Raw genomic sequence first — 27,356 nt, forward strand, 5'->3', positions numbered from 1 at the left:
CACTGGGACAGAAATGCCAGTACAGAGAGACAGTGTGAAAGCTTCCTCATTCACCACAGTTCTGATGAGATGATGGGTTTGTCAGAAGTAATCTGTGTCTATGGTTGCTCACTATGATCTGGGTAGGTAGTACAAGGAAGAAAGTGATGTCTTCCTCTGCATACCTTGTGAGGGCAAGGCAAGGCAAAGTTTGAGCTGGCTCTTGAAAATTCAGAAGGAAATAGCAAGAAAAAAAGTCTACAACATTGTAAACTTGGCTGCATTGCCAGTTGTGGCACACTCTTGTGGCACACAACTCATGGTATATATTGAGCATAAATAAAGCTATGCATCGCTGTTCTGTGATCTGAAAGGAAAATTGATAAACCTTCCATTTTCATCTGATGTAATTTTAGCTTTTTATTAAAATCTTTATGCTACATTGACTGGTTTATATGTTCAAAATTATGCTTAACCTATTTTTTAATGTAACATGAATGAATACATATATATATATATATATATATATATAAGAAAAAAGAACATTGTGTGTTCTTTTTGTTATAGGTATGTGTCCTGTGCCTTGGGATGCCCATATGAAGGAAACGTCGTACCAGATAAAGTGGCAGAAGTAAGAGTGAATTTCTAGCTTGTCTTTTTAATGAACCAAAAATGCATTTAAAAATGTCTATAAGTAATTTTCTCAACTTAATAATAAAAAGATCTTTAATGAATAAAATTTAAGGAAAAAAGGCAAAAAACCTAGCTAATGCTAAAACTTGGTGCATAACCTCACCTAACCTATACAGCCAAATGTGAAAAAAATAGCATTTTTGGATTGTTATGAGTCATGAAAAAAAATAGTATGCACTATTTCATCTAGCAAGAAGGTAAGAAGTTACTTAAGCAAATAGACTCAAGCACATGTGTCCGTGGACTATGTTGTACAAGAGGATTTCCAGCTCAGCTTCTTGCTTTTAAATCCATTTTATGCTGGAGTAAGCACACTGTGTTGTCATTGTGCTTCTGGTGAGGGTCATGTGATTGACACATGAACCAAAACTCACCCTCAATATGATTTCTTAAATTGCTCTAGTGCCATAATGGAATAAGTTGCACTTTCTCTCCCTGCTACTTTTCCCCATTTAGAATAAAGGATAAGGAAGAAGATATCTTAGTCCAGACTTTTTTCCAGAAGAGATGAGTGAAACACAAGTATAAAATTTTGCAGAAAGACAAAGAGGGCATCAAAGCTTAAATGAGCAGGAAAGAAAGAAAGTGGAATAAAGATTCCAAGAGGCTAAAGGCAGAACATGCCGGCCTTCCACCTAGAGACAGGCTTGTCTTCTCTGTTACACTTAATCACCTATTTTTGTTGATCTAGCAGAATATCCAAACCAGTATTATTTTTTAATTTGTAGCACTAACAGCTAGTCAACATTTCTCAGATATATTATGGTCTGTGTGGGTGGTTTTCAGGTCCTGTTCTCCTGCATCATCTTCTAGTATACACTCCAGATGGAATTTGTGATAATACTCCCACAGGATCCACACATACTCAGACTCTTTGGAAAAAAAAAATAAGCTGATTTGGAAAATACTCAGTATTTCTAAATTTATTTGCTTTAGTATGAAGTGAAGGTTAGAAATGACACAGCTTTAGTTAGAGCAGTGATGACATACTGCTTACCATGTTCCCCAACAGGCTTCTTTCCATGTGTTGCTTGTTTTTTACCAACTCTCATTGAACAGAACTCCCTCTCAGTTTGCCAGTGGGATTGCTATTTAATGTTCTAGACATGCAAACTTTTACTCACACAACTATTTTATTTTCTATCTTCATCCTAATAAGTATTATCTTGCATACCTGTATACCACTGTGTATGTGTTCATGAATAAAAGCTACATTAAATTTATTAATTCCATCCCTGATTCAGCAAGCACTGCTGTATATATAGAAGCATCTGATTGATTTCATGTAAATATATGCACAGAATCAGCATTATCAAAATTACTGGCTGAGTTGCTAAACTCTTTCAGAGAGCTGCTGCTCTGGTCATCATCTTTTTGGGATTGGAGCATTTTGACTCCCTTGACTGTGTATTGTGATCAGCAGCTACGATTGAAAGGTTTAGGCAGTTTCTCCTGCAGTCAGTAACATTTTTATTTTTAATTTTAATTTTTTTTTTTTACTCAAAAGATTTTTTTAAACTGAAGCAAAAGCAATTAGAAGAGACGGATTATTTCACACTACATGCATTATTACAGATAATCACAGACTACATTAATTTATAGCATACTAGATACATAGCTGCTTTACACATAGTTATCTAATGAGCACAAAATTCAGATGCCTTTGGATTTCTGGAATCTATCAGGTACATTTGTATGGTTATTTAAAACACACAAACAAACATACAGTTTTCATATACTAAAGTAAACTGCCTAGTCTTATCTTATTACTCTGCTGATTCTTGAAAGGAAGGCACTGCTTAACCATTTATCATTTTGTGGTTTGAGAATTCCAACTTTAGGCAGATAAAGCTTGAAAGTTGTTGGAAATCCTTCAAGCCAGTCATATAATCCATTATCATATAATTCCATCATATGCTTGGCTGTTTTTGTCTTTTTGCCTGCTTATTTCTTCCCTTAGCTTCCTTTTAACCTAAAGCAGTGAATTAATTATATTAAATATTATCCAGGGCACATTCTGATCGAACTATAGAAAATGTACCTGCTCTTGTTTGAATATTGTTGGATCATTAAATTTCCCTTACAGCACAAGAACTGCAGGTTTTTTTAGATTGTTAGATAACTGGATTATCAGCTTTTGTATTCAATATGCGAGTATAGTTTTAGATATTATTTCCAGGAGTAGGACTGTTCACGTGCCTAAGAGGTTGCAGTGCTGGTTTCCCAATTCCCATTTTGATCAATGCTTAGTGTCGAGGCAGTATTCCCTCAGGGAGTAGCATAAGACTCATGCATGGCAAAACTGCTCAGTGGTGCAGAACACAACCCTGTTGCTGTAAGCTCATAATCACATCCTAAATACATAGAAAAAACTGTGTGTTCCCTTGTCTCCACACTCTCCTCCCAAAAATCCAGATTGAAAACTTACAAAACTATAACTAAAAAGCTGCCTTCTACTATGGTAGAATAGAAAATTCAGTACAAAAAACTCCCATTCAGCTTCCAAGCATGCTTATTCTTCTTTAAATTAAATATAGATCTCTTTTTAAGGATCACTTGAAGTTTAGATCATGACGAGTCAGTGATGATGCTTAGCTTGTTAACAGTTTCACCCTCTTTTCTTCCCTCTTTCAGAAGTCTGCATTCAGGAAGCTGAAAGATCTAAGGACTGAGCATGAAAAAGAAGCGAATGCAATATGATTTCTAGCAGTTTATATAGTCCATAAGACTAAAACAGTCATCTAGAAAAACTTTGAATAATGCATTAAAAAGAACAGGGATGGGCTTTAACTGAATGTAAACCACCACTAACTGCAGATGATCCTTTCTTTTACTGCAACAGTAGTCTGGTTAAAATGCCTGCCATGTGTTTAGGATATAAAAATATGCTGTGAGATGAATCCCTTTTGCATTCTGGTGAATGTCCCTTTCTTAAAATGTATGTTGAATTTATGTGTATATGAACCAGGGAATCTGACTTTAAAGCACAGTTTTACCACATTTGCAATAGTCATAGCACTTCCAAGCCTTAAACAGGATGATTCAGACGATTTGAAGTTCTTTTTCAGCTGTTCTTTGAATTAAGTGAACAGCAATATGAATCCAGCACTTCCGAGACTGCTGGTGCAGCACTTTGTCGATTTCCTCAGACATGCTCACAGCAATCCCACTGATGAAGTCCTGGAATTGTTTTAACAGCAGACTGCAATATGACTTAAGATGTCTTTTTGGAAGAGGCTTGTATTTTTTCATTTCTAAACAGTTAGTTTCTAAACTGGGATTCCGTTCCTGTGGAGTGGTCTTTTGGGATCTTTCATACACAGTGGGGAGTCATAAAGGGGACAAACATATTGAGCAGCTGAAAATAAGGTGGAATCTTTCCAAATGAATCCAACAAAAATAAGATGGAAAGATCCTGTATTCAATTTCTGTAGCAATATTTTTAGTGAAAACATGATTTTGTGCTTCTGAATGTGTTTCTCTCCATGCAAAAATTATGGAACCAGAACTCAGTTTTCACTCATGCAAAAAGCTCCTCAAAGACATAATTCCAGAAATTTTTAAGGTTCTGCTTACATAAATAAGGCCTATTTGTATATGGGGGTTTTTTGATATTAAGAAAATTTTTAAAACTTAAGGACTAGAATGTTAAGTTGCAGTTTTGCTTTGTTAGTATTTTAATGTTTGATTTCATGAAAAGCAAGCAAAATTAATGCTGAAAAATTAATGATGACTGCAGCATGTTAAAATTTCAGTTTTCATTGTTTTTTTAAGTGCCAAGAGAAAGAAGAATCAGGCTTTTTCTTAATTATTTATAATAATAATTTGTTGGTTTTATGTAATATGCAGACAAAAGGACAGATGTCTACCCTGTACAGCTTGTAAGCTGAAAAGTACATGGAGAAAACTAAACAGCTAGGAAGTCCCCAGAGAGAAGAAAATATTAGGAAGGGGCTTGACAGAAACTCAATTCCTAATCTTAAAATTCTGCTCATTTGGATTCTGTGGGAGAGTCAGAAAGCAAGTTTTTGATGGATTTGACTTGGTTAGCTATGCCACGTATAGCATGTAGCAGAACTATAATTTTAAAATAAGAGGATCTGTGAGATGATGTTCTTCAATGGCAGTTTTCAAGAATGAATATAGGGTGTCTGATAAATAGATCCACCTCAGTAGGTCAAAACCTAAAACCTGTACAGAAGTATGTCCTTTATAATGTATGTTCTTGACCTTATTTTTTACTCTTTCATCTTGACCACTTGGTATTTTTCTGTTTCTAATTAGGTATCTAAGAGGCTGTACAGTATGGGCTGTTATGAAATCTCTCTGGGAGATACCATTGGTGTGGGGACGCCTGGGAGTATGAAAAAAATGCTGGAAGCTGTTATGAAAGAAATTCCTTTGAGCGCTCTTGCTGTTCACTGTCATGACACATATGGCCAGGCATTAGCCAATATCCTCACAGCCATACAGGTGACTCCATTTCTTGTTTTATATAAACAATAATAGTATTCTTATTTTAATTCAATATTCAATTTTAAAAAATCCTGCCATTAAAGAAATCATGAGAAGAAAAAAAGGGCACTCACTAAACTTGAGGAAAGTATTGCTCACACATCAGATTGTCTACTGGTATTATTGCTGTTACTTTTACCAGGAAATATCAAACCTTTTCTATTAATTACCTTCAATTACATACAAAATCACTAAGAAACAGTGATGAGTATTACATTTAATTGACATTAGATGAAGGAGGGACATTAAATATTTTTTTTCTGAAATTTCAGATTTCATTTTTCTTAGGAACAGTTGTATGTTTGTTTTCCAGTAAACTAAAATTTCTACTTTATAGATGCGTCTAAAAATAAAATGGAATGATGCACAATTACATCTTGATTTCAGATGGATAAATCAAAAATATTGGTAGTTATGTATACAGAATAGTCTAGATAATTTTATCACTATTCATACACCTTCATTATTCTTTTTTGTTTATCAGTTATGCCTTCCAAGTCAGATTGGCAACAACTTTATATCTTATTTAATCAGCTTTCAAATCTGTACCTAAATAATCAGGGTTAATTTCTGTAAGAGATTTTTTCCCTTACGTTGATATATTTTTTGGAATAGGACACAATGCAGAAAACAGACTGCAAATTCTAATATAGTTTTTGTAAAGATATAATCCCGAGAAATATCGTAATACGCGTATGCCTTCCTAAGGAGACCTAACTTTTACTAAGCGTTACAGAATCAAAAGCTATTTACATATTGTAGGCCTTTATTGTTCTGTTTTATACTTAATGGCATCTTCTGTTTCCATGCAATTCAGGCAGTCATTTTGAAGATCAAAGTTTCCTTTGTCTGAGTTGTTATTTTGGCAGAGCTCATACTATGTTATTTAGATACAATTGTGTTACCAATATTAGTGGTATATGCCACAAGAAGGAGCAAGGAAAGTTTCAATATGGGAATCCGCAGGTATTCAATTAAATAGGGAATGACAAAATCTGTTAAGAAAGGTTTTAACTTCTACTCACAGCATTCACTATTCACCCTTACTCACTTTTACTGTTGCAAATGTGTGTATACGTACCATGGGATAAATAAATTGCTAATTTCACAGTTAGCTTCAGTTGCAGATGCAAGAGCTAAAACCATGAAAACCCCTGAGCATGGGAGGAGTTGGCCATAAAAATACTTGAAGCATTGTTTTTCAAATCCTTCCTTAAAGTAATTGCTGTCATGGTGCCTACTAAACACTGAACAATGGATATGCTTTGTTAACTCCAATATTTGTTGTAAGCGATTCTTGTCTCACGTTTACCTCTTGCTCCTATCTTTTTATTTCGTTCTTAAACCAACTGTGTAAGAGCTAAAAGTAAAAACAAAACAAAACAAAACATCCTCTTAGGTACCTAACTTGCAGTTTAGGATAATTAACATGCAAATTCAAGAGAGCAAAGACTTAAAAAGAAATTTCTATGCAATCTTCTCAGATTTCTGGGAAGGCGGGGTGCCTGAGACTCACCAGAAAACTTCTCTCTTTTGTCAGTGTCTCCTACAGTACATGTCTAAAGGTGCAGTGGTTTTGGCTGCGCTGAACTTGTCATAGAGTTTGCCAAAAGTCCTTGATGAAGCAGGCATTACACAGTCTCTCTGACTGGCTTTGTGCAAGCAGCTCCTTGGCTCACTTAAAAGAAGGTCCCCAGGCTTTTGGATCCTCAAACAAATCCTGCCCCTCACAGCATCCTCTCTTGTCTCTGGTCAAAACCCCAAGGCAGCTAGCAGTGAATTATACTCCTTCTAAAGTAACACTCCTTCTAAAACAGGGACTCCTTCTAAATTGCAGGTCAGCTGTGGTGAAGTGCTAAAGCAAGTGGATCAGAGTGTCCAGGTCACTTCCAGTCCCTGCTGTCAGGCTTGCCAGTTCTTTTCTTTCTGCCAAAGATACAGGAATGGCAGAGCACTGGAATAAACCCCCTTGTCTTAAATTCAGCTGCTGTTTCCTAAACCAGACTCTCCTCAGACACAATTCCTTTCCCTTCCCCCTTTATGGATCTGCGTGACTGACACAATATTTCAGCAAGAGTGAAATGTGTTTGGGAGGTTGTAGAAGTAATAGGCTACAGTTATTGTTTGAAAACAAGTTTAAAGAACATTCAGCAGACAAATTACACTCTTCCTAAGACATTGCTGAACAACCCCAGGCTCAGTACCGTTGTATTGTATATTGTATTTCCTAAGAACTAATGAATGACAGCTGGAAGGCCACAAATCACTCTGCACTAATTCAGGCATTGCTTCGATGGGAGATCTCCTAGGAGTGAAAAGAGTTGCTGGTGATTCAATAAGTGATTTTTTTATACAGATCACATTGTTTCATGCAGGATTATACTACCCAGAATATTTTCTTTCTTTTGGGGCTGATCCAAAGTCATCTAGAACTGACAGGCCATATCTGTATAAGAAATTAGCAGGGCAGTAGTCTTGCAATTTTAGTATTCAGTTTTATATGTGTTATTTTAGCAAAAGGATAGGTAGTGAAAGGTGGGAGAGAGATTAGCCAACTTTTAAAGCATAGTTAATTTTTTGAATTACTGAAGTGAATAATACAGATATAAAGGAAATTCACTTTATTTTATGGAAAGAATCTGTGTAAAAATGTGAGGAACATGAAGTGATGCTTCAAAACAAACCAGTAAACATGTAAAGTAGAAACATGACTGGCTTTTGGTTACGTGGCTTAATATAAAACTACCAGAGTATAGAATTTACCAAAGAGACAATTCAGAAGATGGGTAATTATATGGACATCTAGTTAGAGGTATGGTATTTTGAGTAAAATTACATGTGTGGGTTAGCTAATGTGACAAACACATAGTGTAGCTAAATAAATAGTAAAACATTTATAGGAAATTGTTACAGACCTCCAAGGGAGGGTAAAAAGATGGGTCAGGAAACCTCTTTCTTGAGAGGCCCTGGTAAGGTAGGCCATTGAGATTTGAGTTTCATTGGCAATTGACTCCCGTTGTGTGTACAGGATGGGTGTGGAAGGAAAAGTGTTTAATGGAAGTGTTTAAGAACTTATTTCCTGTAAAGCTTGTATAGTTGCCAGAAATAGATTTTTCTGTCTTTATAACATATTCAAACATGAGAAAAAGTATGTTAAGAGGCAAGGAGGATATTTGTCTGTCTGTGATACCTGAATAAAGGAAACAATCACATGATAGTCCCATTGAATTTTATCAAACTCAAATTGCTATCCTAATTCATTAAAATGAACTTATCCTTACACTATGAGGATCAAATTCCAACTTAAAAAAACACCAAGTATAAAACTCTAATGACTTAGAAGACCAAGGATTTTTACCACCTTGTGTAACCATGTTCACCTTATTGGACACAATGCAATGAATGAGGTTGATTACATGCCAAATGAAACTTTATTTTATTAGTTCTTTCTTTTTCCAGAAAACAGGAATTTTGAAATAAAATATCCACTTTAGTACCAGAAACAGAATTTAGCAAGCTTTTAATAAACTTTCAAGGTTCAGACTGCAGAATCCAGATTTGAGAGTCCAGGTTTTAATTACAAACATTATAATATATATCCTTTTAGAGAGCTTAGAATATTTAATAATATTTTATGAATTTCTTTAAGATCCTTGAATTTTAAAGATGAAGTAAACTTAAGAGAAAAGCAAATCCAAATAAGAATGGCTGACTGCTGACCTTTTTTCCTGCATCACTTAATTAAATTGATTCTAGCCTTTTGGTGCATGCTGGAGACCCTAACTAAACTGCATATTTTTGTGTATCCAGTTTACTTATGTAGTAAAATCTAGGTTCACTCAAATGCACTCAGTATTGGCCTGGCTGTTTTAACTGCCAGAAGCGGGACAGGAATCTGAATGTAGGTGCTGAAGTTCATGGTTTATTAATTTACAAGGATAAATTTTTTACAGGAATAGAGTTCACAACAGCCAGCAGCATGAAATGGTAGAGCCTAAGTTAAGCTACTAAAACCCCCCTGTGTTTAAAATTCCCTTCTCTGTGATTTACATGAACTTCCGTGCAAAATATTGGATGAGATGAATTTTCCACCCAAAACCATCTCCTAGATGTAGCTGTCCATCTTGTCCTTTTTTAAAAGACAGGATTTGGTTTTTTGTATCTGTTGAGCTTGCTTGAAGTCCCAGGCTGTCATGGCCTCTTTCAGGTGCAGGTTAAAGGCCAGCTTGCTGCTGAGACATCTTGTCCAGGAGCTGCTTGCTGCTAAGGATCCTCAGTGCAGGCTCCCTCTCCATCTGGCAGTGGCTTTAAACCTGAAGCTGTAGTGCTTGGCCCCTGCCTGAGCTACTCTGCAGCAGCATTGCAATTACACTTCTGCCATCTTGTACTCCCTGATTCTCATTCTCACCTGCTGCTTGAATTACTGGTTTACCCTCAGACCTGGCTGATCTTGTCTGATCTTGGTTATTCTGTCCAGACGTGATTTCAATCTTGAATCTCTGACTCCTTGGCTTTGTTTTTCTGGTGATGTTGCTACCACTGCCTGCCTGGCTATGACTTTGGGCTCTGACTCTGGGCTCCTTGCTTGCCTTCTTTTATAGAGTAGTCTGTCCTTGCTACTTTTTAGGATAGTCAAGTCTTAAGGGACTGGCAACCAATAACTTGAGCTTTAAGGATGGCTTTTAATGGCAGGTAGTGGAATGGGTGCTGAGAGTTGGCAGATCGCGTGAGCTTTGATCTTGGGGCTCAGCTGGAGGCTTCGTCTTGCAGAGGCAAGAAATTCCCAACTCAGTTAAATTCAGAAAGGATTTCCTGGTGTCTGAGTGTACACAAAGCCCTAAAAATTCTCCACTTGCAGCTCTGTTGGTAAAAAAAGACTCAGGAAAACCTGAGAAATTGGTATTGGTGTCTGACAGCACTTAAATGTCTCTCTCAAGTGCCAGATTACATTCGCTGACATTTCCCTCTTAAGTTTTCAGGTCTGCATTTCTGTGACTGACATAAAATAATGTGCCTGTAATGCCCATAGTGATGAATTTCCAAATAAATACATCATATATAAGAACACTTCTGTACTAGAAAATTCACTTAACATTTGTATCCTGCAGTTAGTTCTTTCACCTTGGATTTGTCTGGCATATTTTAGTAGATATCTACAAGGAGGAGGGCTCCTCCTAGCTTATCCCGGTGAATGACTAGTAGTTTCAGCTAGAAGCCAAGCAAGTTAGGAATCTGAATAGAATAGAGGAGTGGTAAAATAAAACAATGGTAAAATGACATGAAGATATGGATAGAAGTGGTAGAAAGCTGAATGGGAAAACAGCAAATGTATGTGTATAATAGTTTCAGAAAAATTGTTTCAGGCTTTCTGTTAGAATTTATTACCTTTTTACTGAATTTTACATACAAACATGTATACACTCACCACTTAATCTCTTTATTTAAAAAGAAGCAACAGGATAATTTTCTTCAAGTACAGTTTTATGAAACTGTGGTGTAAAAAGTTATAAGCACAATACCTTTAGTTTAGTTTTCACAAGCTTTATGTACTGATAAAGAAAGGGAAAAAACCAGAAAACAATACCTTATTATTCTTCATTTGTAAGGAACACTGTCTTTTTATTTCCCTGAAAAGCACAATCCTCCAGAGCTATAGTGCAGTATGAATTGACACTTCTGTTTTAAGGCAGAGAAGATAGAAAAGTAACTGTGAAAAGTATGAAGCCTTACATGTACTCATTATGCTAGGAATTTCTCCTATAACAGTGAATCTGAACTTTTTAGCTAAGGAAACCAGTCCAGCCAGATTTGTCTGTTGCTACACACATTTAAAAAATACTGGTTTGGGGAAGTTCTATAGTAACTGACAAAATGAACTTTTAGGTATTCATCTGCCAAAATTCTTGCTTCAATAATACATTAAATGATACTAGTATTTTGGGTTTTTTTCAGCATTGTCCTGGGGCTCTCACTACCTGGCAATTAAATTATTTATATCTGAACTAAATTTTAACAGAGCAAAAAGTGATCATGACAGTTCAGTTAAAATTTCAACACTGTCTTACAGACTGTTTTTCTAAGCTAATAGGGAGGTTCTGTATGGAAATAAGGAGATAGAGAGGACAGGAACCATAATATACATCTTGGCTTGTCCTTTCCTAATTTGACATGTCACTGTACTCGCGGCTTTTTCTTATTTTTATTTTCTTTTATTTGTAAAACAGAAATAAGACTTATCTCTTTTACTTTGTGATGTGCTAGGAAAAATACAGAGGAAGATCATCAGACAAGTACTGATAGTTTTTTATGGAGATTCAAAATTTTTGAATTTGAAATTTAAAAATATAATAGATCTCAAGTTTTGTGTAGAATATACCTTTTAGATTAAAAAACTAAGGTATATGAGTAAGGAAATGATCAAAATACATTTTTGCCTAATAAAATTATCTGAGCCCCATAACCATCCATTTCTTTTATCCTGGACAACCTGGCACTCTGAAGATGTTACGAAGCACAATGTGAGGATAGGAGAAAGCACATATACCATATGAAGCATGCAAATACTTGGGGATATGGAAAAAAAATTTAAGATGTTAGCATTCTTATTTTGAGGAAAGCATAGAAGTGGAAAGGCTTCAGCATACCTTACAAGTTTTGCTTTCCTCTACTGTTTACAAATATATGCCAGGAAACTGCAGAAAATTTAACAGAGATCTCCAGAAGCTAATTTCAAGGTTCAGATGGGGAAACATTACGAAAAAATTCAGCTTGACTGAGAGAGTAGCTGTACAGGATTCAGGAAGGGCTGGTCATGCTTCAGTATTTTGCTGGAATTCTTTGAGGCAATCACTGCCAGTGAAGACAAAGGATGTACAATGGCCATCATACGCTTTGATTTTTCAGAAAACAGTTTACAGTGTTCTGTACTGGAAGTTCATATTAAGGTGTGGAGGCATGTAATAAGTGGAAAGTTGGATAAATGGCTGGAAACAAATGGAATTATGAAACAAAACTTCTTTAAGCTGGAAAAATCAGCTTATATAGTATATATATAATATATATATAATATTATGGATAATATGGATATATTATATATATCCATCAGCAGAGTTGTGGATATATATATAGGCTTGTGGGTCCTAGGTTTTCCTGCTTAAATGAATAATTTGCAATAGTGTAATGTTCATGTTAAGGGTAATTGTTCTAGCTTATAGAAATTAAATTTTTTCAAATTTTAGATTTCCATTGTAAGAAACAGGGTAACTAGCACAATTTGTAAGTGAAAATCTGTGTAATATTCTAAAACATGCAAAAACAAATATTTGAGATCAAACATAAGAGAATACATACAATATTGTGAGAATACACAAAATTTTAGGTAAAGCAAGAGACTTTATTACAACATGCCTGTTATTTTAAATAAGGGTATTCCTAGATTCCTACTTTTGGATTTTTCTAAGAATTAAATGATCCTGGGCACTTACTAGGTATTTTCTGGATTCGAAGGTATAAACAGCACTTTTGAATTATTTGTTAGCAAGCTAGACAAAATGTTGGCAGTAAAATAAAATTCTTTAGAAAACATCAATTAGCCTTTTTGTTTCTGTTTCCTTTTATTCCCCCTTCCCAGTGGAAATGACATAGCACTTAGCTGAAGCTAGCAATTGAAAAAGCAGATATTGGAGACAAAGAAGTATGTGATATTAGGAAAGCATGTGAGTAGAATTGTTTGAGATCAAAAGCCAGCAAGACAGGTGAATAAAACTGTATTTGAAAGCAGATAAGTTAGGGGGGAAATGACAGGTGAGTTATGCAAAGGTAGCAGGCTGCAAAGTACTCATTTTGTTCCTCTGAAGAAAACTTAAAAAGAGGGTGTCTACTTTGAGAAAGTAGAAAAAAACTTGCATTCGATCAAATAATATTGCTACTGTGAGCAGTCAGCTAGTTACTATTGTAAGTGAAAAAACATACTGCACAAATGGATAAATCAGCCCTACATATGGGAAGAAAATGAAAACATAGGTGTTCATGCTCAAATCTGACAGATGTTTTCCACAATTTTTTTTGTATTGGTTTTATATTTTTCCCTGTAATATCGGTAAAATAAGGAATTAAGCAAATGAACAGGCAGCACCACTCCTGCTCTTTTCTCAGATCAGTACAAAAGAGTTAGCAACCCTAGTTTTACTCTTCTGTCAACTGTATTTTTATCGCTTTCTGCTGCTTTTTGCAGAATGTGCACAGTATGCAATTTCTGAGGAACTGAAAGTTTTTGACCCCTCTCGTTATACTTCAGAAAAACTTGATAGTCTGAGAGTCCACAAATAAATTTATCATTGCTATTATTACAACTGTTACAGTATAATTGGAAAGAAAACTAAATGATAGACTTTGCTTCAAGGTTCTTATTGTTTGAACATTTTAGGATAGGAAGGGGAATATGCTTGTTATTGTGTACTGAAATAGCAGTGAGAGTTCGTGAGGCAAAGATTTGTTTCCATGCATATACCAATAGGTAGCCTGTCTGTATGGTTTTTATTTGAAATGAAACTTAGCATACTATAAAGGATAAATGAATAAGAGAAATCTGCATTGGCTTAGCTGCCTGTAATATGCTGATTGGATTTCAGAAGCTTTCAGACCTAGTTACTGAACCAACAAACCTCAAGTCCTGTTTCAGGATACTAAAAAAAGAGAGCCTTCATCAGGTATAGATTATTCTCATCTTCTAATTACCTCTCTGGAGCTGGCTTGGAACAGTAGACATGACTTTCCTTTGGCTTACAATCGAACCTCAACTGTCTTCTAAAATATTTTTAAAGATGTGATTTTCACATGCAAATCTGTGCGTCTTTATTTATTTCTCAGCAAATTCATACATACTTATCACTCTATGTCTAAATGGAATATGAATGGAAAATCATTGCAGCAGCTATACAAATAAAATCTCAAATGGTTTTAATTTTCTGTCTTAAATCAAAGATCATTTCTATATGAATAGTATTGAAGCTGTGTTTTTATTAAAAAAAAATTGGCCCAAATACTCTTTTTGTGTGCTTGTGTCCTCCTTGCACACTTCTACTTATTTTTCTTGGAATGCTGTTTTATTGTATCTTGCCAAATCACATCTTAAATACTTTAATTTCTGAATTCCCCATCCTGTAAGTGGCATTCATGTGCACATTTCATTCTACAGTGTCAATGGTACATTCCAATTTAAGTTTCGTGATCATTTTCTGATTCATTAAATCTAGAACCATTAAGGCCATACTGATTTGGTTGATCAGTACCTAAAATACATTTCTAATACTACTTTCATTACTGTGCATCTTCATCCTCTTGTGAATGCACTTCTTCCTGTGCAAAAATAAGCAGATTCAAATAATTTACTTTAAATGGTTCTTTGGTCTTCATCAGGTTCTATTCTGGTGCATTTTTAGTTGTCGTATCTGGAACTATAGTTTGCAAAATGGAAATTAACTAGTATTAACAAAATATGAGAAGACAATTCTGATTTTTTTCACCTTCTTCCAGATTATAAGAAGCTTGCACAGTAGTGTTTGCCAACAAGACTCCCACAAAAACAGCATATAATATAATTTAGATACAAAATTAGATTATATTTGCTTTTTAGGATAATACTCCACAGAGCCTGTTATTCTCTGCATCCCTTTCACTTTGTTGTCTTTTGTAATGCCTTTTTGCCATTCTTTGCCTCTGTCAGTGCTTAAGCAGAGTAAATATCCTGCTGGCAGCTCACTGGCAAGAGGAAAGAATGATGTGAACAGATACCATGCTCCCGCATTCACCTAACCTGAATGTTTTTCCTGGTACTTATGTTAATTTTTTTCTCTCTTTCACTCTTTTCCTAGTCATTGTTTGATAATTTTAAGTCCACACAGCCGGAGCAATAGTCTCTTTACCGACTTCCTTTTATCATCCCAACTGTGTCTTGTTTAACTTGACTATTTAAATGGCTAAGAGTCAGCATCATCCAGTTCTGAAGTGGATTGGGCAGCAATCCAGCTCTTTTTGTTAGAGACAGACATTCATTTTTTCGGACTAGAAACAAATTACTTCCAAATGCTGGAAATGTAAGAAAGCTTTAAAAAAAAACGAAACAGGATTTCAGGTGTTTATAGAACAAATTAGTATAAAATAGTTTTCAAAATGCTAAGCCACATTTAAAATAAATAATTAGTACTTTTAGAAGCTGTGAAAATACAGCACTAAAAACCTGAAATCACTGATCTTTAGCATGCATAAAAAGTATGGTGAGGGCACACTGGTGTCAAATTCCCCATGCATAATTCTGTTGTGCCTTGGATTGCATGCATAAAAGGTAGTATTTGAGGGTGTTTTTTTGCATGATCAATAGTGACTGGCTGTAAGTTTAATGAGATGACTGCCTGTAGCAATCAAAAATTGAACTGATAACTGTTATTTTATGATAGTGTTTGATTCAATTCCTAAAAATGAAAGTCTTGATTATCTAGATGACTGGAAAATAAAGACTTTTCATTGGTCTGAAGATTGTTTCTTGTGCCTGATTCAGCAGTAAATAAGCACTCTCTCATCCACAGAAAGACAAGCTAGTTCTCCACAGTTGTCCATTTTAGTTTTATGGTGTCTTGCTTGTCTCTCCCACACCTTCCAACTTCCACAGCAAATGAAATGAGATTTCCACAAATACAATCCTACACAACTGGCTCATCTCAGAACCCATCCTTGTAAGCCCATCCAGTTCTCCCCTCTCACCACCCTGTCACAACGTGCATTTCTTCCTCAATCACGATCTCATCAGCTGCCGTGGTAGTTTTAAAGATGAGGTTGTATGTCTCATTAGGGTTTGCATTCCTACAGTTGCCATATCACTTCTCAAATGGTTGTCATGCTCATCATGTCCTGGCCTGGCACTTTGGCCAATTTCTGTGTAAAGCTTGCATCCTGAAAACCAAACTCTTACCCTCCAGAAATCCAGACTGACAACAATGGATAGTCCCTAAAGGGTTGCTAGTTCCCAGACTGTGCCAGAAATTGCTTGATGGAGCTCTGTCTGCCCCGGGGCAAGGCTGTGCCAAGGATTATGTAAGAGTTACACACAGTGGAGAGCTGAATTCCAGTCATGCCATTTAGGTTTTTGGTCATATATATAGCTACAAAAGAGCACAACTTCTTGTGCATTAGCCACACAAAAGAGAGATTTTTTCTGTCATTCCTAGTAGCATTTGTAGCATTCCACAAATGGCATTCCATAATGACATCTAAGGATGTCTCGAGATGAGATTTCAGAGGTTCTGATCAGTTCTGAGTGTGCTGATGTTGTCTCTGGGGATTTGAGTTTATATGCTGCACACTAAAAAGGTATGTGGAGCAGTGACAGAAATAAAATACAATATTTCATCAGTATTTTAAAAACAATTGTGAAAAAGTTTCAAAAGTTTGGTCAAGATACAATTATTTTAAATACTTTTTTTTTTTCTTTTTTCCCCAGAATTTAATTCCTGCTCTAACTTACATTGTTTTTTGAAAATAAATTATTTCTATAAGTGTTGCTTGACTTGTTTTTAGAAGTTCTCCCTATAATCATATGGAGCTTTAATTTGTACACATCAGCTAGAAGAAGATAAATGGCCTTTAGACATGTTTATTTTTCTATTTGATGAGAATGACTCCCTCTCCCTTTTTACCCTAAAGTAGTTTTTCTTAAAGTTTAATAGCAACTGTAATAAAAGGACAGAATCACTACAATGCTTCCCTCTTAGAAATTACTATTTTCATGACCTTTCGTTATTTTTGAGTGTGTGCTTTCTAGTTTTTGCTTGAAAAATAAAAGGTTTTTGCTTGAAAATGTTCCATTGCATGAATCTTGCATTTCAGACCTAAGCAAGGATCAGAGGAGTTTGCCATGGCTGGAACAGGCTTGGGAAATGACAAATCCCAGGGTCTCCAGTAGGGAAGTGTAGTGTTTACAGGATGATGTTTCCTTCCTTTTTGGGCAGCTCTACAGACAGCTGTGCTGAGGGGGTGGAACTAAGCCTTTGGCCATTCTTGCATATTTACAGCTCTTCAGAAGGAATTTTATTATCATCTAGCCAACAATGAAGGAGGGAGAGTTACTTCCTATTCTGAGATGCACCAAGTGGCTTTAAATAAGAACTTAGGGTGTTTTCTAAGGTAAATTAAACTGCAGAAAATCTGTAGATAACTGTGACCAGAAGGCTGGAGTTCTGAACTGACTCCAAATGAGTGTTGGGTGGATCTTTGTATCTTGGGAGGACAAGTGAGCGTTTGCATAAGTGAAATAAGTTGAAGATGACTCTTCGGCTAAGACAGAAACCAAAGCTGATGTAGTACTTAAAGTATGGCAATCATTTTTTCTTTCTGTGCTGTGCAGAAGCAACACTGAAACAGTCTCCCAAGTCAAATAATTTGTCATTTATCTTTTTTTTTTTCTTTTGAAATATTGCACTATGAATTGAAACATCCAGGCATTCAGAAATAAAAACTTTTTAATAATTTTTAAGTATAAATGAATGGTAGTGTTATACACTCCATAATTTTCCCAGCTTGTGTGTTTGCCTCTTTTCTTTGTTGCTTGGTACAAATGATATGTGGTAAGATTGCCAGAGGCAAATAATGTGATTTGCTTAATGGAGTACATTCAAATGCATAAAGTAAGCACTTAGAGAAAGAAAGATTTTTTTTTTAATCAATATTCATAGCAGTTAAATTTTGCTTGCACTAAGAGTTGCAACAATAGGAAATAATTTTTAACTTGTTGGAGTATTTTTTCCTCTGAAGAATAAACCAAGTAAACAAAATAAAAGTAGACTTAGCAGAGGAATATAACATGCATCTGTGGCAAAATATAAGGTGCTAAGTTAAATGTCTTTTTAAACAAAAGACATATTCTGGCTGTAGTGCTGGCAGATACATTGGATAGACAATTACAAATATCTTTCTATAAAAAGGAACTTCCATCAGAATAAGAGAAAAATATTTTCAAGACATTTTGCGTTTTGTAGCTCCCCACTTTAATGCTACTACTTAATTAGTCAATGTATTTGAATGGGAGGCAGTGTAACATGCTAAGGTACTGTAATGTGATGAACATTATAAAGTTGGTCCAATTAAAATGGAACATTAGAAGATGAGAAAATATCACACTTTAAAAAAATGTTTCTTGCATTGTAATGAAAATTGTGATGAAAAATTTATTTGAAATAAAAATTCTCTCTCCCTAAGGTGGCCAAAAAATGCCCTATTTGATTGCATCTTCTTTGCCCATGTTACTGTAATTATTGTTACTGTATAATCCCATCCTGGAATTCTACTCAAGACACTGTATTTTTGCACAAAATATAAAGTGCTACTTCCTTGAAATTATACACATGAATGACTAAAACATATATTCCATAGCTCTTAAAGGGAGATTGTTCCTTGGTTCTGAATCTTTGCAGTAGATTTTCCGACAAGACTGTAGTGGTCCCATTTGTTAAGTACATTTGTCTGAGTCTTGAATCAAATAAGGATGTGCACAGCCATTTGCAAGTTCACAGGCTATTTAGCAAGAATGAATTTTAAGAAAAAAAATGCCATTAGAAGTATTTTTTTTCTTGTTAAAAATAAAAAGAGAGTAGTCAAATTGCAAGCAAACAGAAATAACTGGTACTTTACTATCATGTTTGCTGTAATATTGTCATGATTTTTGCTTCACTAATTGGGAAACTAGTCTTTAGTTACTCTAGAGAATGAGGTGCAGAAGAATGAATACATTTGGTTTTGAGTTTTGTTTTATGGCATTTGTTTTACTCTTGCAATGATTTTCAAAACACAAATACCAGTGAAGGGGAAAAAAAGTAAGCAGGATAGCTGCTTTAAATATTTCGTAAAATGTCCATCTGAAGCCCCTCAGCCTCTGGTAATTAGAAGCCATACTGTGGAGATTGACAGGGTAAATTACCAGTTAATGTTTGCACAACAAAACGTATGCCCAGTACAATATCCTACACTGATGTTACTGAAACTAGAGTCCGGAAATGTACAGTGGAAACAAGACGTGGTACTTTTCTTGTGCCAACATAAACAGCAATTATAACACAGTGTGAGAGAAGTCATAAGAAATACTACTGCGTATCAGTAGTTCAACAAAGTCAGCACTTTTGTGTAATTGCAGGGGAAAAGGGCTGAAAAACATTACAGATCTCAGCAAGAAATGGCCCTTTATACTTTTAAACTGATCCTTGATAAAACAATGCTGGGGTCATGAGAAGGCTACTCTGCCAATTTTGCTTCACTGTGGGATCCATTGACATCTGGCTGAGCTGCGGAAGCTGGAAAACTTCTTTAATATTCTCTTGACAGCAAAGTGGACATGTGGAAAACATTCTAATCTGTTAATCTTTGGTGCTCCTGAAGAAAAAAGACATTTGGCTTTATACTTTGTGATGATAAATATTGTCTCCAGTCTAGCTGTAAATTAGTTAAAAGCATTTGAATGGAGGATGCAGTTCTTATTTTCCATATTTGGGAGAAGATGGATGTGCACCTGTGCAATCCAGAAGATGTAACAAATGCCAGGAGTTTTTGGGTTTTTTTAAGGTTAGTTTGCCATACGTCTTGTAAATCCACTTTTCTTTATGCTGAGTGTGGTTTGTCAATGAATATTAAGCAGCCTCTGAACCTCCGTGTATCCTACATACTAAAGTAGAATAAAGCATTTTTTCACTCAGGGGATTCTGAAAATAGAATTAAGAGAGATTTGAAATCATTGTTAAGTCTGAATAAAAAGCGCAGGTTTTATTTAACAGCATTAACTGTACAAGTTATTTTTGGTTGACTCTAAATCTTATAAGGAGTGATAGTGAATTATGGAGATACATATCTGTTCAGCTTGAGTAGGATTCACAAATGTTCATTTCTATTGTGAGATTTATCTCCATAAATAAGAAAAGGAATCTCTCACATTAGAAAATAACTGCTATAAAAATATATTATATATTCCAAGTACAAAGCATCTATTATGTATATTAATATGAAATGCAAAAGATACTATAAATTATGTAAAGACCAAACCAGGATTCAAAATTCTACATATCCTTGTAGTACATTTTAAAATAATCTGAAAAATTGTAACAATGCATGAAGGCACAGGATGAATTGAAGTCAGATGTCATTTTAAATGCTATTATTTTATTCCTTTAGATACCCTGATGCTGATATACAATAATGCTACTGTGGAATGAAAATGGTTCTGCTCTACTTTCTTATGTTTTTGTAAAAACTTATGTAAAAACTTCTTATGTTTTTGTAAATGCCATCATTGCTGCAAATTTACTTTAAAACAGTAGATATTTTCTGCCATCCATCTATTTTGTTTGCTGACATTGGTACAAGGTAGTGTCCACTGGCACTTAATGCATAATGCTGCAAGTGTTCTGGGTATAAGAAGTGAGGGAAATTACACCTCCAGGAACAATTTGGTCACCCAGCTTAAGCTGAAGAGTGACTCAACACAAATTGGTCTTCCACTGACTAGGAGGGTTGGGAGTTGGCAAAAGCTAGCAAGGGCAAAAAACAAGATCAAAAGAATTTTTAGTTTCTTTCTAAGGTACAGATACAGCAAAAGGGGTACATAAGATAGTATTTGAAAAGGCCACTTTTTCCTATATCAGGGAGCACATAATGAAGTTAGTCTGTCAGATTTGCCATTTGCTTGTGTTAGATTTGCCATTTTCATTGATAGACTCACGTTCCACATTTGCCACATTGCACTTCAAATACTAGACCTTTCAAATCAGTGTCTTTTCCTGATTTTTCATAGTAGACTTTGCCCTTTTCAGTATTGTGGCTCACAGAGAAGTGCACTGTCTGCAGCCTGCATCACAAACATTGATTTTTACCTGTTCTGTCCTTCATTCAACTCATTCTCAGCTGATATCCCATATTATGATAATTCAGCCATTTTATTTTAGTGGATATGTGTCTACTCAGCTTATCCTCTGTAAGCCATCCATGGAAGTAAGTGGATTTTTATTTTCTTTCTTCATTGGACCTTAACAGTAAGCAGCTCCAAACATCCTTTGTCCAATCTCAGCTAAATTTTCCTCTCCCAAAGCTACCCTCGGTAACTTTACCATGGAGTTAAGTAATCATCTATCCCCCCTGTCCATTCAAAGGCCCTCTGTTTATTTTCCAGTTTATTTTTAATGATTTAAAGTGGCATGCAGCATATGAGAAAGACCTTCTTGTTACCTGATGATATTGTTAGCGTTCAGAAACATATAATCATATGGAGGCAATCATATGTTGGTGCTTTATTGGAGAGGGCTCGGAACACAGGGGCAGCAGAAGGCCTAAATCATGTGTTCACTGGACATAGAGAGGCTCGTGCTTTTATGCTCTTATGTTATACATATTAATTCATTTGAATCAACTTCTTCCCTTATCACAATCACCCCCCTCTCCCCTGATTTATTACCCAGGCAAAGTCATACTTGATTTGGTTTAGACAGTAACATGAAAGTATTGTCCTGGCTACAGTAAAACTAACATTCCGTTCCCAAGGCCTGGCTGTCCTGCAGGTCTGGGCCTCACCTTTCTAACCACCTCTACCACCTCCCCAGTTACCCGTTTACAATTCTTACAATTTTAAAAACCATTTTAACCCTATACTACCCATATGTAGGGCATAGCAACCTGGCACAGCTGCTGCACCTCTGGATAGTTCAGATAGTTCTGTCCCAGCCTCCCCCAAAGCTCCCCTTTGCCTTTTCTGTCTAGTTCCCCCTTTCCCTCCAGATCCCAAGATTATTATCTTCTCTGCCCTACCTATTTCATTGGTCTTCTGACTGTGTCCAAACTTTTGTCTATAGAACAAATACCTTGTGCTTATAGATCCCGTTATTTCATAACAAAGTAAGCAGATAAATTGTTAAACTATCACAGGTTTGCTTGAGAGCAGCAACTTCTGCTGAAGAGCATCTCAGGCAGTAGCTACTTACTTTGAGTCAGCAGTAGCATCTGGCAATGCCCTGGATTGCCTGGGGAGGGAAGGAAAGGAGAATGGAAAGTCACTTACTGTTTTGATGATCATTGCATCTTCATGGGTTCCAACAAGACCTTGGTGTGCCTCCTGCTCCCCCTGCAGCTTTGTGATCCTTAGCGAGGGAGAACTCGAACTGAGCACAGCCCCACACCAGCAAAGTCCAGTGTTTTTAAATAAAAGAGTACACATATTCCTAAAAAAAGCACAATAACCCTGCATAGGCAATTAGAATAATGATTTGTGAACATCTGCTTCATTAATTTTGTTATGGCATAGGATTTTTATTAGCATTCCAAAATCTCAAAACCAGTCTTGTGTTGAATGGAATTGATTCCCCCTAAACATCCATGAATGTTTTCTGAACAACCAGGTCTGCAACACAGACCTCACTGCTCAGGCTTTTTGTGCAGGTGATGCATTGTCAGTCAGAGACACAGATTCTCCAACTCAGTCTCAGAGAAATTGCTTCAGAATTCTTTATTGAGATAAAGAAAAAAAAAAAAAAATCATGGTCAGCTGCTTCTGTCTTGACCCTTGGGCATTTTAACTCCCAGACTGACCAGTTCCTGACAATAAGGTGGAAATAAGGTGGAACTTCCCTAGGCTTGTAACTAAGTCCAGACTATGATCATTTAAGATCCCTTCTGTGCCAAACTTGAGAGTGCAAAGCTACAAAAATATCTCCAAGAAACCCATGTAAAACTTACTGAATATTAACATAACAGAGTGTTTTTCTTCCCCAAAACTTGTTCTCGGAAGTGGCCAAGCCCATTTTTTACTAAAACTTTCAAGACAATCTATCTGAGACAGAGAAAAGGTATGGAAAATATAAGTTCCAGCAGTTAAAGGCTGGCAAAGTAATAAACAACTGAAAGTGGGGCCTTATGACAAAAAGTGTTAGGGAACTTTAACTCTAGATGTCATTGCCAGCTTTGCTTATAATAAATGTGTCAGTAGCAATATGAAAAGATGTGTACAATAAGTTAAAGGAATGCAGTATTAACCTATTTTATATGGCACGTCTGCTCACAAATTGCTTGCATCTCAATATGTATTGGAAGAAAAGGATTTTTTTTCCCCTCGATGAATGTATTAATTTTCAAACGACGTGAACTGGGAAATCAGAGATTTTAATGTAACAGTGACACCCTGTGGTCAATAGGGATGGTGTTAACTCTGAAAAGCAGTTTTGTGATGTGTTAACCTTCAGCAAAAGCAGAGAAAAAAAGAAGCAGGAAGGACATGCAGATAACTTTCAGGGATTTCCACAGAGAGAAGTTATCCCATTTGATTGCCTTATACATAGAAAATTAAGCTTTCAATTTCTTAAATACCAAAAAGTATTTATTTGCGCACATTTATTTTATTGAAATACAGGAGAATGGCAAGCCTTGATTTTAGACAACTTGCCAATGTGAATTAGGGAAGGGTCTTTGTAGCCACTGAACCTTACAAAGCATTGCTGGAATTGTTATTTCTGTTTCTGTGGTTATCTCAGTCTCTCTACAGGAGAGGGTGTTTCTGCCAGTGGTATACAATGTAGTAGTGGGTAGCAGGCTGATGTCAGAGAGACACAGTAATATGTCAGAACCACATCATTGCAAGAGTGCCAGCAAGGCACTGACCAGGATGCAGGATTAAATAGCATTAGTCTTGTACTGCCTTTTGTGTGGCCAGCCTTTGACCTTACATATTGTACTTCTTCCTCCTTGCCTTCTCCCTTCATTGACAAATGCTGAACTAATGCAGCCATTCTTTGGCATATCTACACGCACCCATCTTTAAGACATTGGGCACTGAACTTCACAGTGCTGTGGCCCCTTGACTTTGTGGCAGAAGTATTTTTCTGTTTAATGAGTACTGTGTATCCTTGATATTATGCTTTCAAAATCTCATAGTTTAGAAGAAGCCAAATTTATGAAAGCTGATTTATAGCTTCTAATTTATACAACATACTTTCCTGGAGTTACTGATGCTGACCTTGCCATTTTTAAAAGAGAAACAAAGTTAAACTTCTGCCAGACAAACCAGGTTTAAAGATCAGTAAGGAAGGAGACTGACTGTCCCAACAAGAAGTTATGGAGAGCTAGTAAAGCAAACTGAGTAACATGAAGCATTCACTGGCAATAATGGTTTCCTGTTAAAATTGGCTGTTTGACAAAGGTGATGAATTTAATTCCTTGCTTTCTCATTGGGGAATTAGGAAGTTAGCATGGGACAGGAGCAAAAAGTCCTCTGCCTTCTCTAGAGAGTGAGCTAAAGCTAGCCAAAGCTAAAGTTTGGAAGGTGTTCAGGAACCACTGTCAGGAATTTTGTGATTACCAAAAAGTGTCAAAAAATATTGAAGTACTATAGTTGTCTTGGCAGCAAAGCCATTGTTCACCCCCACACATGTCCATATGTAAGCAGCTCAGTGAGTGCTCATCTAGGACATATCCTATGAAATAGCTGCAGTACAACTTCTCATGAATGTCAGCACAATTTAGTGCCTGTCAGGAAGTGACAGTGAGACTGTGGATTTTTTACATATTGACAGTGAATTTTTTGCAAGCTTGGATTGCTAGAAGGCTTGAAACTCATTATCTCCTGTAAAAGTCTGACAAATATGGAAGATGTGATGAAGAAAAATACCTTATTTTACATATTTTGTCAATTTTTATGTTTTACTTTAAAGCACCTTTAGAGCATTAGTGCTTTTAGTGGCTGCAAAAGCAAAACAGCTTCATAGCTGCTCAACTGTGCAGAGGAGTTATTTATTAGGTGCTATTTCAGGCTCTGTGCTTGGGCAGGCTGGGCTATAATATCAACCTCCAAATTAGTTAGTAGCACTGCTGAGGGATGTTTTCCAACATCTGGTTTTAGCACTGTTAGATTGGAGCTTAAAGTATGGATTATTTAAGGACTTTTTTGAATGGGGCCATACTGAAGATGAACTGGAGTGATTCTGCACTTGAGTCAGCAAAAATATTATGACTGTCTGTACAGCATGCAATAGCAGACAGATGCAGCTGATGCTGTTGCTGAAATAGTAGTACATTGCAATAGATATCCTATCAAAAGCATTATGAAGAGAACTTTAAAAGACATTATCTTAAAGGAGAGACACCTGCTCACTGCATATTAAGACCCTGTTTGAAGAACTGTGAGATTTAGAGGTCAGTCTGGGTTGCTGTATTATATATGCCATGTTTAGACCTTGTCTACTACTGGCTTAATGTTGAAATAGTAAATATATCCTGATAGAAATGTAATTTTAGAGACTTCATGTTTATACACTGTTTCTGGAAAGTAATGGATTAAGTGTCCTGTACTGGGGTTAAAGCCAGCCCCCCAAGGATGATACTAATGTAAGGGTGTTATTAGACCTTCTCCTGGTTTTCTATTCAGCCAAAACAGCCAATGATTTAAAAGACAATATTTATCACTATCCATCATGTGGAAATTACTGCTCCCGCTGCTTAGCCAGCAGAAGGCATCAGGGTTTACATGCTCTTGCATCTGTGATAAGATAAATTGTCCGAGCTTACTCCAGCTTCCAGTGAGGGTACTTTGAATAACTCAGACAAGGCTGCCTGAGAATACAAGAGTGTGGTTAGACAAAGATAGGTGTTTCATGTTACCTTCAAGTCACTGTGATATCCCATGTGGTTGCCAACACTTTCAACAAACAATTATAAGAAACCTGTACCCCACTGCTATAAGATTTGCACTGCAAATTCAGAATTATGGTGGCATCACTAGTGTTTGTATTAAAATGTATATATATTCAATATATAAAAACAAGCCCTTTTAATGCTGGAGGATGATGTTATTTTTTTTTTTTTACAGTGAGTGTTCTGTGAAGGAGTGGAGCAGGCTACTGACTATTTTGGCTGTTTTGTACCAAACACTATTTAGTTGATTCTTTTTTTCCCATTTATGTGAAAGGACAAGAATTTATTGAGATAATTTTCTGGGATTAGAAAGTGACTGTTTATATGTTACTGAAGCTGTTCCTGAGTCTGCTGATATTCCTTGGGAATTTAACAGCCATGATGTACCTCACCACATTATTTATAGTTTTATCCCCATGTAAAAGTTACTTAAAACCAGTACATGAATGAGTACATGAAGAAAAATACTCTAGCATTTACGATTAGGAATTACTAGCAATTACAGATTAGGAAAACTTCCATGAAAGACACTAAAACGTCGCAGAAAAAAACCCCCACAGCTATTATTAGTTGTTAGAGCGGTATGTATTTATTGACATCGAGATGCGTGGGGAATAATTTCACCAAAGACACGCATCCCCACCAGGGGATTTGCCCTCTTTCTTATTTCTTGAGGTTTTACATATGCATGACATCCCACAGACCCTCTTCATACATATTTATTTCCTGATCCCGCCCATCCTCACTTGGTATGGTAATTACTCCACGCCCTTCTGGACATGCTCAGTCTTTAGTGGTGGTGGTCTCCAGGCCATGGTGGTGGTCTTCTTTCATTCACTTCTTCACCTTTATTTCTCCCATGTGTGCTTTGGCCCTCTTGGCCCAATTTCAAGAGAACATATCATCTTAGAGTCCGTGTTTTTCTCTTTGTCTGTGCTCTTAACCTTGTTAATCTGTTGTTTAGGCTAGTTCTTGTAGTTCATCTTCTGATTATGCTGAAGGTTTCATACTTGTAATGTTTAAATATATGAGAAAGGGTAATAGGCACAGTGTTACTAGATGCCATCTCATATATTCTAAAATACTACTTGGAATATATTCTAATATACCATATATGCTCTTTAATCTACTATAAAGGATCAGTTTTGATTTCTCAAATCTATCCCTCAGACACTTTCTTTTGTCTTTTCATCTCTGAAACAGTGATGTAAGTATTAAAATCAGACTGAGAGAGCATAGTAGTGGGATCATGCTTTTATCAGTCTGTACATCCACATGTTAGACACCCTTTTCTGCAGACCTTCACCATACCCTAAATCTCTCCAATAAGAAGCTTTACCTGTGTCTCTGCATGGACACTTGCAAGCTGAAAGCTGCCACTGTGGATCTTGGAGCAATGACTTCTAGAGTAAATGTATGAATCTTAGCAGCTAGTGCAAAAAGAGACAGAATTTCCAGCTGTCATG

The 27,356-nt window shown here is 36.1% G+C and overlaps 1 protein-coding gene across 1 annotated transcript in view; it reads left to right on the forward strand.

The window, feature by feature from the left end:
- The window catches only part of HMGCLL1 (3-hydroxy-3-methylglutaryl-CoA lyase like 1), a 77,142-nt gene that overhangs the window by 43,489 nt on the left and 6,297 nt on the right, over positions 1 to 27,356 (forward strand). Inside the window, exons 6-7 of the mRNA XM_083856649.1 lie at positions 547 to 610; positions 4,957 to 5,145. Coding sequence (XP_083712775.1) covers positions 547 to 610; positions 4,957 to 5,145 — 253 coding nt within the window. The remainder of the gene's footprint in view (positions 1 to 546; positions 611 to 4,956; positions 5,146 to 27,356) is intronic.

This window comes from Zosterops lateralis, assembly GCF_965231275.1.
Source record: "Zosterops lateralis genome assembly, chromosome: 3".
In the NCBI taxonomy this organism is placed as follows: domain Eukaryota; kingdom Metazoa; phylum Chordata; class Aves; order Passeriformes; family Zosteropidae; genus Zosterops; species Zosterops lateralis.